Source organism: Dermochelys coriacea, chromosome 14 (assembly GCF_009764565.3).
Source record: "Dermochelys coriacea isolate rDerCor1 chromosome 14, rDerCor1.pri.v4, whole genome shotgun sequence".
Classification (NCBI taxonomy): Eukaryota; Metazoa; Chordata; order Testudines; family Dermochelyidae; genus Dermochelys; species Dermochelys coriacea.
In genome coordinates this window covers 2,957,300-2,970,362 of record NC_050081.1, presented here as the reverse complement: position 1 = coordinate 2,970,362, position 13,063 = coordinate 2,957,300, and the positions used below count along the sequence as shown (strand labels likewise).

Here is a 13,063-nt window from a genome sequence, read left to right as displayed (position 1 = left end):
GGTTCTATACCGGCCTTCGGTGTAGTTAAAAGGGTGCTCTGCCAGCTAACTTCCCAAGGACCTGTGATGGAGTCGGTGCCCATGACGTGGGTGCTGGGTCCCGAGCAGGGTGATCTAACCTTCCCCCACCCTCTTTCTTTCTCTCAGCTGATTGACGATAAGAAGGTTCTGAGTGAGAAGTGCGAGGCTGTGGTGGCAGAGCTGAAGCAGGTGGACCAGAAATACACCAAGAAGATTTCCCAAATGCAGGAGCAGCATGAGCGGGTGAGAAGGCTTGGAGGCGGGGGGATGGTTGGGAAGTGGAGAGACGAGACTTGCTCTGAGACCATCACAGCGGAGGGAGAGCACAGCATGTCCTCTCCAATCTGTGGGCTTTCTTAGGCTGGAGCCATCCAGGTCCTGGCTACCTCTTCTGCTGATGAAGAGGAGAGAGCATGCCTTCCCCTGAGGGGTGGTCCCAGTCTGAGTCTAGCTGGCAAGCCAGAGGGGGCAGGAAGCATGCTGTTCCCAGGTAGAGGCTTCCATCCTGCCTGGCTGGGCAGATGGAATTAGAGCTGGGCACGCAATGGAAAGCTGCTGGGGTCAGATTGCTGAGGATGGCCTGTTTCCCAAGGCTGCGGAGGCAACGCCCCCAAGCCCTCTGGGCAGTGTGGGGTGAGGCCTCGCTCCAGCGGAGAGGGATGCTAGGCACCAGAACAAACCTGCCTCTGCAGAAGAGTTTCTTACAGCAGCCCCACTTCTTGTGGCTTCGGATACTGTAAAGAGGGGCTTGTTCCCAGGCTGGAAATGTGCAGGGCCTGAGGGTAATGTGGGTTGGGGAACCCTAGGAGGGAGCGATGGCAAAAGGCCTCTGAGAGCTCAGCTTGTTCTCCCTCCCTGTCGCCCTCTGGCAAACAGTCCATCCTCTGCGGGACACTGCCTCGTCGTGAGGAACCGTCATCCTGCGTTTCCCTTAGCCCAGGTTTTACCCATGACTCAGTCGCTGTGCACTGGTCAGACAGAGCAGCATCTCGTCTCCTTGCCTTAGTCAGAGGGAGTTTGTATCTGTTCTCGTCAGCCAGTCTCAGCAGCTCTGAACTGACTCCTTGGCAAGGATGCCCGACCCTCCCACGCACACTGACAATGGACCTCTAGCACCTCCTGCTGTTGTGCTCCTGGCCCCCTGCCTGCCCGCAGACCTGCCAATGAACCCCAGTCCTGACCTGTCACACCTCCTGCTGTTTATTTCCTAGCCCTGCATGGAGCGGAGACAGTTGTTAGCATCAAACCATGGCCACTTTGTCACATGGACGCATAGAAACTAAGTCAAGACCCACCAAACTTATTTCACTTTGGTTTTTAAGCCAGAGTTTGAGTCTAGACAGGGAAAGGCAAGTGTGCTTGTACTCTACAGAGCCTCTGGGTGGCTCGCATCTTGCAGTGGGCTGAGCTGGCCCAGCACCTGTTCGAGATGTGAGGCTGATTCCGTGGCAGCAATACTTACTAATGAGAGACTAGCTGGGGAAAGTGAGGGGGTGGTACAGACCCGGGCTGAGGGCTCCTGCCATGATCTGTCTGCCCCAAGTACTCATCTGGCCCCCATGACTGTAGTATCTGGGGACCTCATGATCTTCAGTCCATTTATCTTCACGTCCCCATCTGCAGCAGACCAGGGCAGTTAGCCCCGTGTTACAGAGGGGAGCTGAGGCCCAGAAAGACTAAGGGACTTGCCCAAGGTCACACAGGATGTCTGTGGCAGAGCAGGGAGTTGAACCCAGACTTCCTAGGTCTCATGCTGGTGCCCCAGCCCCATGATCCATCTTTGTGTGATGGGGTAAATTCCCTTTCTCAGCTTCTTTAGGGCCAGTCGAGTTGCCAAGCAGTCAGGAGCCCCTTCTTGTTAGCCCCCAGTCACATGCTGGTCAGTGGAGAGGAAATGGGTTCATGGGACCTTCCTTCCACTCAGCTATTTTGAGAGCTGCAGGTTTCTGTATTGGTCCCAGTGCACAGCTAGTTAGGCTGCTGCATCTGCGTTCTGAGTCACGGGGGTGAATGAGCAGTTTGTGCTTTTGTGTGCCCCCTCCCCTTCAGCACTTCCTGCAGCCGGTTAGCAGGAAGCCTAGTTGTGACTTGCACTCTCTCGCCTGTGTGAGCAGGGGCAGCTATGCTGTGGCGTTGGACCAGCTGTGATATCTTTTAGCACTTGTAGACGCTGCATTCCCAGCACTGTCCACGTGTTAACTAACCCGCTTGGTTGCATCTTCCTGTCATCACCACAGTCCCCTGTTGGGTTTCTGCTCCCACCCAGGCTCTCTTACTTTACATGCCTTTGTGTGTGTGTGCCCCATCCCTCTCTCTTTCTCCCCAGTCTGGCGTACTCTGGCCAGGTAAATCTATTTTTATCTCTCTGTGCCATGCACCTCTGTTCTGTGCACTGTCTGGCTGACCTGGAGCTGCTGCTTTCTCTGAGCACCTACAGGTGAAAGCATCAAGATGGTAATAGGCAAACCCCTGCCTGGGGCAGGGAGGGTGTGGAGGATTTCACAACTCGACACAGAGGGCTGGTTGTTGACAATAACAGCCGCAACCACACTGCCTCCCTGCACTGGTTACTGGGCTCAGTGGTTGAGTCAGAGCCATCATTCTCTTCCTCTTCTGACTTCGTTGTTGTGCAATTTGCTGTCCCCTCCCCATAGAGGGGGGCCGTGCTGTCCAGAGAGAGCCACAGACCCTTTGAAATGGCCCCCTCCCTCCATCCTTCCAAACAGTGTCCAGGTCATACAACTGTCTTACGCTTCTATAGTGTCTGACATCCAAAAGGATTCAGGGTGTTTTGCAGCCTGTGTGGACAAGGACCACTGCATTCCGGCCAGCAATTAGAGAATGTTGTATTCAACTGAAACCTCCGTGGAAATTTTCTAATGCCAAGTGTTAATGACTTACATTGGACTGGCCAGAACACATCCTGGCTCTCCCAAACAAGTGCTCTAGAGAAGAACGGTAAGAGCAGTAGGACCTGCCGTGTCCAGCATCATCTGTGCCCATGGAATCGGAAGCAGTTGGCAGTAGTGTCTAAGGAAGGAGTGACATGCTAACATCTGCCCCGGGCACAGCCTGCTGCAGGAAGACCAGGAAACATCCCCTTTAGCAGAGCTGTGTGGCATTTTAGAGCACGTGTGGATTCAACAGTGATGTTGCAAGATCCTGTGAAAGGTGCATCTGACTGTCGTCCTCCTATAGCCCCATGCTCCTGTCCTGAACCAGGGGTTTGGAAAATCAAGTACTCATAAAGATTCCCCAGCAGAACACAGCCTTCCATACATGCCTCTGCAGGCAGGTAACTACATGTGTGCATGGATGTGCCTATGTGCCTCTCTCTGTTCTCAGATAGGCACCATCAGCCTGGATTTGCCCTAAAACATGTTTCCAGCTGGGGCTCTCATTTGTTTGCTACTTTCAGCAGATGCAGTTCCAAGAGCTTCCTACTAGGACAGGTAACTCCCCTGCTGTTGTTTGCTGAGCTCCGCAGGGCTCTAGTGGCCCCATCAGAGGAGAGGGGTAAAGGCACTGGGGACAGTGTGTCTTTGCCTACCTGTGGGGGACACGCTTAGGCTGCAGCTGCCCAGGTTACCCATGTGTATCAAAGGTCATTGGCTCTTGCCTGATGCTCGGGACTTTCCTCTCAGTGGGAAAACTGCAATTGTAAGGAGTATGATTGCCTTCCATCTTGTCCCTGAAGTTTGATATTTTTGGTTCCCAACAGGAGATCAAGAAACTCAAGGAGCTGATGAGTGCGACTGAGAAAATCCGCCGGGAGAAGTGGATCGATGAGAAAACCAAGAAGATCAAAGAAATCACTGTGAAAGGTACAGAAGGTTCCCCTCTCTGCAGAGGTGTGAAAGCCAGTGTGTGCCTGTCTCTACCCCCCACACGCACACCCACCCGTAAGGAGCTGCTGACACCTCCGTTGAAGATTCCACATGTCAGGACTATTCTGCTTGTGCATTTTCTGCCTCGGCTGATGGTCAGGGGAGAGCAGGAGCTGGAATCTCCTGTTCTGCTGCAGCTTCCTTGCCCGGGGCCATAACTCGCTGTTCCGACTGCCCAGCTAGTTGTTGCTAGGAGGGTTTGAGGCACTGGGCTGAGAGCAGGCTCTTCTGAGGAGCCAAGATCCTGTTTTCAGACAAATGCCCCTGAACAGTAACTTAAATCAACAAAGGGGGTGGGGAGAGTCAGGAAATGCCCTGGGTGCATTTCCATATCCTGGTTCTGACTTTGAGGCTGCCCCGCCTTTGTGCTTTTCTTTTGAAGCTCAGCTCACAGTAGCAGTGAAGGTTCCCTGCTGGTTTTGTCCTTTATTCCAGTTGCCAAGTCCCGAGTAGTCACAGTAGACAGAGCATTAGCAGCTAGAGAAGAGAAAGCCCTATTAGCTCATCTAGCCCCTTCTCCTAGGGGCCAGTGCAGGATCCTTTCTTACTGCGCTTTCTGGGACCTTTGTCCTTCCTGTTGTCAGCTCCCTCTTCCCACCCCCAGTCTGGGTTTTGGCCAGAGCTGACAATAAGGTGACTGGTTCATGCTCTTCTTGGACTTTGTTTCTTGAGCTGAGGACCTTGATTTCTGTACAGGGCTCAGCAAGTTTCCTCTCCCCGGCACCCCTGTAATTAATACTGCTGCACTTGTTGCTGCATGCAACGCACCGTCGGTCCCTGCCCCAGACAGTTTACACTAGCAGGATGGGGCGAAGCCCAAAAGAAGAGTTGGATTTGAGTTAGGTACAGTAGAGGGTTTTATTTGGTTCCCTGGGGTCATGGTGGAAGGACTCGGAGCTTGCCCCGTCGATGTTATGGGGTATTCAGTCCTGAAGCTGGAAAGCTTGGGTAGCGCCCACTTCCCTCCCACTCCTTTAGCTGCCTGTCCTATCTCCAGGCCTTCCAAGGACGTTGGTCTGAGATTGGGTGCGAGTGTGTTACACTCTGAGAGCCCCATTCACCCGGGCTGCGTGGAGCCACTCTCCTTCCCCATGAGTGTCACCAGCTGAGTGTCCTTTCCCTCCCCCCACCCCCTCGACTCCCAGGGCTGGAGCCTGAGATCCAGAAGCTAATCGCCAAACACAAGCAGGAGATCAAGAAGCTGAAGATGCTGCACGAGGCAGAGCTGCTTCAGTCAGACGAACGGGCAGCCCAGCGCTACATCCGCCAGACGGAGGAGCTGAGGGAGGTCCTGGAGCGGGAGAAGGAGGAGCAGGGCCAGCGGGAGAGGGAGCTGGCCAGGAAGCGGTATGCAAGGACCCAGAGGAAGGGGTGGAGTTTCACATTGGATCCTTTCCATCTGCTTCTGATCCATGCGGGAGTCAGAGGGATGGAGGGAGATAATCACCCCTTGGCTGGATGGGCAGCTGCAGCTTTGCCTCAAGCCTTTGTGTGTCCCACCTGCTGGGATAAACTATCACCTATTGGCCAGACACTTCAAGCAGCCCCAGCCAGAGAGGAGCTGCCAATATCCCAGCAAGGGCTCCCCACCTCCCCGCTTAGCCTGCGGCCTGCTGGTGGATTTCAGCTGCAGAAGTTCCTTCCCCACATGGGCAGCCACCCCCATCAGCCTCAAATGAGAGGCGAGGGCAGCTAGCTTCCCGCAAAGCTAGAGCGGCATAACAGGGTTGGGGCGTTGCTGGGGGAGGAGAGGCAAGGGGCCCTGCAGATCCGAGTCCCACTACTACGCTTGTAACCCCAGAGGGACAGCACTGTGAGGGCAGGTGAGCTCCCTGAGCCATCCTTCCCCCACCACAGGTACGAGAAGCACCTGGAGCAGGAGGAGCAGGCACTCCAGCAGCAGCGCCGCAGGCTCTACAGCGAGGTAGCTGAGGAGAAGGAGCGGCTCAATCAGCAGGCTGCCAGGTGAGAGCAGCCCGGTGCAGAGACGGGTCTGTGCTCAGGCTAGGCCTAGAGCTTGGGCATCCGGCTCTCCCTCACGCCACCCAGGCTGTCTGAGGCGAATGCCCATGCCTGGCCATTACCAGCCCCCTGGAGAAACTGGGGTTCTTAGGCTCTTCCCTGGTCAAGGGACTAGCTAAAACCATATTGTTAGTCCAGAAAGAGTGTGAACCTTTAGGCCAAATCCTGTCTCCAACGACCCCCATGATTCTCAGGGGCTGTTGTTCCCACTGGCATCACTCCTGGCTTTGGCGGACACTGCAGTCTGTGCCGTGGGGTGCAGTCTCTCCATGCGGTCGCAAGCACGCTGCAGGAAAGGGCTGGGAGAGCAGCTCAGATCCTGGTTGGTGGGGCTTGGAGGAGAGGTCAGCTGTGAGGTTCTTCTCACTGTGCTCCCCGGGGAGTGGAGATGGCTGGTTCGGGCTCCCTGGGTTTGTGGAAGCAGAATGGCTCTGCTAAGCCAGCTGCTGTTTCCTGTCTGGAATGGTGTGGGAGCTGACGGCCCAGTGAGGGATCTTGTGGAGGGATGAGCATTCCTGGGCTTAGGAATAGCTGGGCTGGCTTTTCACTGGGGAGCTTGTGCTGTGAGAGCTGGAAGGAGCCAGGGTGGGCCTCAGACTCCCAGTGAGAGTCCTGCTGGGCCCAGTAGGGCTGCCAGGTGGCTGGGCCATGGGTTGGCGAGGGGCTTTGTGACAGTGATCTGACAGTGCTGACCTTGCGTCCCACAGGCAGAGAGCGGAGCTGGAGGAGCTGAGGCGGCAGCTGGAGGAGAACAGCTCCATAGTCACCAAGGCGCTGAAGGAGGAGTACAAAAAGGGGAAGGAGGAGCAGGAGAGGCAGCACCAGGTCTGCCCCCCACCCCAGGCCATGCGCATGGTCTCCTCCTGGCTCTAGCTGTGGGCAATAGAATAGCCCCGTGGGTGCCCTGAGTTTGGCCTTGTGAGCAGATTGAAATGAGCTGCACCCCACACTCCTGTCAGCCATGGGGTGCAGAATGGACACCCACATTCCTGCATGGGGTGCAGCTTGCCGGGCTGGTCCAAGCCTCCTCTCAGCAGTGTGGATGCCTTTCCTCCCCATGTGCTGGGTGAAGCAAACTGCCCCCCTGGAGCAGGGGCTGGGCCTCGCCTGGGGAAGGCATGGGGCTTTCTGGCTGGCCAAGGGTGCATGGCGCTCCCTTGAGCAGGTTTCTCACCCTACTGTTCCTTCCTGCAGACAGAGGTGAAGGTGCTGAAGGACAGGCTGGAGATTGAGAAGCAGGCGTGGGAGGCCAACTACATGAAGAAGGAGGTAATGGCGCACTTGCTGCAAATGTAGCTGTTGTATGAATTTAGATGAAATATGCGGGCCCAGAGAGTCAGTGTTAACATGACCCACTGTCCAGCTTTAAACAGTGCCGGTCCGGGGACTGGTTCCTAGAGACCGGAGCCCGTTTAGCACCATGGCAAACACACCATTCAACAGCCTTTTCACCTGTTAGTAACGGTACAGAAAAGAAGGAAAAACAGTGAAAGCCTTTGGAATATAAAGGGTTGAGTAAAGCTTTCAGTTTGACAGCCCTTGTTCCCTTTCCCTGTAGCTGGAGAGAGATTTTAGAAAGATCCCCTCTTGTCTGACCGTCTCTTAGATGGTGTTAAAGATGGTAATAATCTTTTTGGGAAAAGGGATTACTTAGTGAGGTGGGCTGGAGCTGGCACTGCTGTTAAAGTCCGATCCCATTTCCTAGAGGACAAGACAAAGACCCACAAAAGGGGAAAGGGAAGAACAGCCATGAGAGAAAATGCAGTTTCAGTCTCTGGTGTTAACTCTCACTTGATCCTCCCTGCTGAAAAAACCCATGCCCAGTTCACGATCTGATCAGCCACCCTGAGCCCTGGCAAACTTGTACCAACAATGGGCTGTTTAGGACCTTGCATTTCGCTGCCTTTCTGGTCACAGGCTCGCAGCACTGTTGCAAAATATACTGTCTTGGCTGGCTAAGCCAGACGCTTATCAGACAGAAGGAAAAAGAAGGGAGATTGACAAGAGAAAAATAAAGTGGGAAAGAAAACACCAGGTGGTGGGAGGAGTGCGACAGTCTCACATCCCAGATTGTGGTCAGGACTCAGCTGGAGCCAATGGAGGTGGTGGTGTCAGCTGGGCCCCCCTCTCTAGCCTGGTCTGCTCAGGATGTCTCTCAGGATTAGGAAGAAAAAAGTCCAGGGTCCCAGGAGATGGCCGCGGTGATAACCCTGATGGCAAAGCTCACGCCTTCCCCTTCTTTCATTCAGCCAGTGCTACTGTAGCCCCCAACCCCGAGTCACTTCTGAGGGATCTCCAAAAAAAAAAAAAATAAAAAATAAAAAAAAAATAAAAAAGGTGGTGGGTGGGGAAACACATCCCCTTGTTCTGTTGGCCTGATTTCCAGCACACCAATGTAGTTCATAATTTCTGGTCTCATGTTGTTCTTGTTTATCAGTCAGGATCTTAACGCAGCCCTTGAGATGTAGCAGAAGCCTTTTGGTTTGGGATGATTCTCTGTCTTCCTGTTGCATCTTTCCCCGTCAGCGGTTATTGTGACACCATATGAACTTTGTCACTTTCCACAGTTGAGCTCACAGTTAGGGTAAATGTGTAGGCCTAGTTATCACAACGGCTCCTCACTGATGCTGCCGTCTCCCCACGGGAGCTCAAGCCTGCATTGTAATCGGATCTCCTGCCGCCTGACCCCATGTCTGACTCTGTCTCCAGGAGGCCTGGCTGCTCTCCCGGGAGCGGGAGCTGAAGGAAGAGGTGAGGAAAGAGCGGGACAAAGAGATCGAGCTGGTCATCCAGCGCCTGGAGGCTGACATGTCGTCTACCAAGGAAGAGTGCGAGAGGGTGGCAGAAAACAGGTAGGAAGGGGCCAGGTGGCCATAGGGATATACTGAGCCTGTGAGAGTGAGTTCTGGTGCTTCCAGGCCCCCAACACAGTCATCTGGCATCTCTGTAGCTGAGCCCACCTCTCCATGACAAGAACATGCTAACCGGAGTGTGGGAGGATGCCCTAGGCTTCATACTTCAATGGACTAGAGCAGGGGTTCAGTGAGTTTGGGGGGCTCTGGAGTGCCCTGACCCAGAAATTAAGGCACACAGTAGTAAGCAATGAAAATAAGCTCTCTGGTACTCATGTTTGGAGAACTGTTTCACTTATGCTTCATGGTAAAGGCCTGGTTTTTCTGAACTCAGCCTGAAATTGTGTGCCTGATTTGTGCGTGCCCTTATCATGAGTTCTTGCATCACTGGCTGGTGTGCATCTAATGATTTGTGTGTGTAAAAGCCCAGTTTGCACCTTCACTCAAACTTTGCACACCCAGTTAGCCACACAGTTGTGTGTGCAGTTTGAACACTGTTAATTTTGGAGTGAATAGGTAGCATGCCTGAAGGTTTGCACCATCGAGTGCTGAATGACAAAGCAGATGCTTCCCAGCTGAAAACTTTAGTGGCACCCATCCACGCCTATGGCTGGGAAGAGATTAAATAAGCCAGGAGTGATTGCAAATGATCTTCCTTAGCTGTTGGCCTGTATAAAGGAGGTCTGCCCCAGCGTATGGTTCCCACAATGCCATGCAGGTGGCTGAGGAGGCCACCTATGGGAATGAAAGCTGTCTTTGTTTGACCTCCTTCGCAGAGCTCTGAAATGGCTTCTCCCCCTCCCCCCACGTAACCTGACTCTCTTTAGGGCCTTATTTGCCCAGCATCCTTGCCTGCCCCATATCCTCAAACCATGGGACATTCTGTGTAGTTGAAAGGTGGGAAATTGAAAAACGATGAAAGGAAGGGTTTTTCCACCCAATGTGTGGTTAGCCTGTGGAACCCACTGCCATAGGAAGTTAAGGCCAATAATTTAACAAGATTCAAAAAGGGATGGAACATTTCTGTGGACAACAGGAACATCCAGAGTTACCAGAATTACATCTTTGGGACAGGGATATGAAACCATCTGCTTAAGGGTGTAAGCCGATCTCTAACCATAGAGACCAGCCTGAGACCCAATGTGGGGTAAGATTATCCCGGATCTACTGCTGTGGGGCTCTTCCACCTCACGTCCGGTGCTGGCTTGTGATGGGAAACGGGGCTGGATGGGCCTCGGCTCTGATCCAGGCTGGCTGTTCCTGTGTTTTGCCCCAGGATCAAGAGGGTCCGAGACAAGTACGAAGCGGAGCTGCAGGAGCTGGAGAGGTCTGAGCGGAAGCTGCAGGAGCGCTGTAACGACCTGAAGGGGCGGCTGGCTGAGCTGGAAGGCAAGAACATGCACCTGCAGGGCCTAGTGAAGCACAAGGAGCAGGAGGTGGAAGACATCAGGAAGGTGAGTGAGGGGCAGGCTGTGCACTCGGACTGGGCAGGAGCTCTGCTGCCCAGGTGCGTTGGATGCTCTTCAGTGAGCTACTCCTCTCTCTACATGGTGCCCTGGGGTAGCACTGAGCTCCCCAGGGATGCTCTGTGCCCATCAGAGCACCAAACTTCTCCTCTCCTCTGCAGGTGAAGGACCAGCTGGCCAAGGAGAGAAGCAGCCTGTCGGAAGTGATTCATCAGGAGTTTGCAGACAGACTGGTGGGGACAGAGGAGGAGAACAAGCGGCTGAAGGCAGAGATGTCAGAAATGAGAGCCCGCCAGCGCTTGGAGTTGGACAGGATAGCGCGGGACAAGGACAAAGAGCTGGAGGAGGTTCATAAGAGGTGAGGGCTGAGGGGTTTGGCCTCAGCAATTGCAAGGCTGGGGCTTGGGGGCAGCTCGAGCCCCACGGCCTGTCACGTATGCAGAATTGACCTATGTCACATGGGGTCCCAGCACTGCATTTTCTAACGCATGCCTGCCTGCGTGAAGCGGGTTGTGGGTCACTGTGGCTAGCTACCTGCCTGTGTTTTCTGCAGCACTGTGCTGATCCCTCTGGGCCCAGTGGCAGCTCTGTGGCACCGGACGTACAGGCCTCTGCCCGGAGAGCCACAGGAGCTGCTCCTTTGCTGGCCCAGCTAGGGGGACCTTCAGCAGCTCTAGCTGGTCTGGTGCTGTAGATGTTCCTGCCAGGAGAGGGCAGAGGAGTGTGGACGTGTGCACATACATGCCGCCGCTCGTTGTGATTGTCCAGGAGCGCTGGGAGCAACTGAGTTATGCCCGGCCTACGATCAGCTCGTATCAGATGCTGCCGTGGATATTGTCAGGCCACCCCTGCAGCAGACCTGGCTCTGTAGACCTAGTGTGCCAAATATGGCAAACAGAAGCACTGAGAATCTGGCCTGAAAGGCAGAGAAGAGCAGATCAGTCGGTGATCCTGCTGTCACGGAAGGTGGGGAATTCTAGCGCAGAGCCCGCAGCTGTGGGGAGGGGAAGGGGAGACTGCACCATGAGGCCAGATGGGAGAAGGGCTGGATGTTTCCTGGCAGGCAAAGCTGGGGCGAGGGGTTCTTGACCAGCAGCGTGGGGTGGAGCATTGCAGTGACATGAACTCCTGGGGCTTGCTGTGGGCATCGTCCTTCATGCTGTGTGGTTTTAAGTGTGCTGAGGACCCAACAGGTACCTGGGGAAGGAGTGGGCCCTGGGTGCGGTATGCTGGTGTCTGCACACAGGCTGTGTGACTGCTTCAGCCCCTCTGAGTGTCCCCTCCTCCCCACTGCCTGGGCCTGTCTTTGCCTCTTGTGTTCTTGATGAGGGAGGATGGTCTTGTGGTAAGGCACAAGACAGAGTCAGGAGATCTGGGAGCAGCTCCCTGCTCTGACACTGACATGTTTGTGGCTCGGGGTGAGACACTTCCCCTCTCAGCCTGCCGGCTTCCCCACCGTGCATCCAACAGGATGAGCATCAGTGACCTCCCTGCAGGGCCGAGGCTGCTGCAGAGACCACACTCTGGTCCTGAGGTGACAAGTCCAGCTCTCTCTGCTACATACAATCACTGGGAAAGGTCACCCCGAGTTGGCGTTAGGAAGACTGGTGCAAAGGGAATTGCTGAAGCCAAAAGGGCTGTGATAGGCTGCTGGCAAAGTGGCAGAGGAGTGCGGCTAGCACCTGAAAGAGTCTGGAAAGGAAAAGCAGTATTAGGGTTCAAGTCATCTCAATGCATTTTGGGTAGCTTCAGCACAATGAGGTCGCCACCTCCTCCTCAGCATTGGTAACTTGATCCAGGCCCCCAAACTGCTTCATGTCATAACAGGGAGCAAGGGTTTTATTAATGTCTGATCCCCCGACACCCCTCGTCAGCGCAACAGGCTCGATGAGTGTTTTGCAGGGGCACGTGAGTCCCAGGGACCATTGTCACCTCGCCAGCGCCTGTCGCTGGCCACTGCTGTGCTGAATCCCAGCCGTGTCAGGTGTTCAGCACGGCCGTCAGGATGCGAGGGGCTGAGCCGTGTCTCCTTTTTCTCCGTGCAGAGTGAAGATGGCCATCGTGAAGAAAGAGGAGACTGTGAATGTTCTTCGGAAACAGTACGAAGTAAGTGTCCCTGCAAGCAGAAGCCCTGGTGCTGGAGCAGGGTCTCTGGCACCGGTTCTGTCCCTTCTTGTGCCCCCTCTGCCATGTGTCTAACCTCGGCTCCCTCTCCTGTCTTGTTGTGTGCTCCAGGCAGCTGTGAAGCGGGCAGACCACCTGGAAGCCCTGCTAGAGCAACAGCGAAAACAGCTGCTGGTTACTAACTAGCAGCCCAGCCGCCGGGTGCTGTTACCCTCCCGCAGTATGGCAGGAACAAGGGCTCCCGTTTCCCAGGAAGTTGCACATTGTGGGTCTGGGCTCCGTGTGCGTGGGGTTGGAATTGGAGTCTCCCCCTCCTACTGTGCTGTTCTCTTTTTACAACTTCCGTTACTTGTGCCTCAGCCTGACCCCTTGCTGGAGAAGACTTCCCGTGCTCAGGCTTCTGTGTAGTATTTTAACAGTAAACTGCGTGCGTGTTTCTAAAGTCCGTCTGATCTGTGGTTGCTGGGGGGAAGGGCAGGTGCCATGCAGTTGCTGAAAGAGCAGACGTTTGACTCCTTTACTGAGCAGCATCTGGGTGTACACCGGGGCATGCCCTCCCGCTCTTCATCAGCATCAGGCCATGCCCTGGGCCTCCACCTAACACCTGCTGCTGCTGATCCCCGGGTTTTTCTCTTGGTCAGAGGCAAGGGATTAGTGTGATCCAGTCACTCTGGCTGCCCGTGGTGAATGA

General features: G+C 54.7%; 1 protein-coding gene across 3 annotated transcripts in view; it reads left to right on the top strand.

Moving 5' to 3' along the window:
- CEP131 (centrosomal protein 131) overlaps positions 1-12,814 on the top strand; it is a 28,339-nt gene extending 15,525 nt beyond the window's left edge. Inside the window, exons 16-27 of one of the 3 annotated variants that reach the window (XM_043497558.1) lie at positions 148-264; positions 3,743-3,845; positions 5,054-5,255; positions 5,766-5,873; positions 6,638-6,755; positions 7,125-7,199; positions 8,640-8,782; positions 10,059-10,236; positions 10,410-10,606; positions 12,294-12,354; positions 12,484-12,570; positions 12,605-12,814. In XM_043497558.1, the coding sequence (XP_043353493.1) occupies positions 148-264; positions 3,743-3,845; positions 5,054-5,255; positions 5,766-5,873; positions 6,638-6,755; positions 7,125-7,199; positions 8,640-8,782; positions 10,059-10,236; positions 10,410-10,606; positions 12,294-12,354; positions 12,484-12,558 (1,377 nt within the window). In that variant the 3' untranslated portion in view covers positions 12,559-12,570; positions 12,605-12,814. Of the gene's footprint in view, positions 1-147; positions 265-3,742; positions 3,846-5,053; positions 5,256-5,765; positions 5,874-6,637; positions 6,756-7,124; positions 7,200-8,639; positions 8,783-10,058; positions 10,237-10,409; positions 10,607-12,293; positions 12,355-12,483 lie in introns of all 3 variants that reach the window. The other 2 variants (XM_043497557.1, XM_043497559.1) reach the window with 2 other exon arrangements.
- The last annotated feature ends 249 nt before the right edge of the window (positions 12,815-13,063 follow it).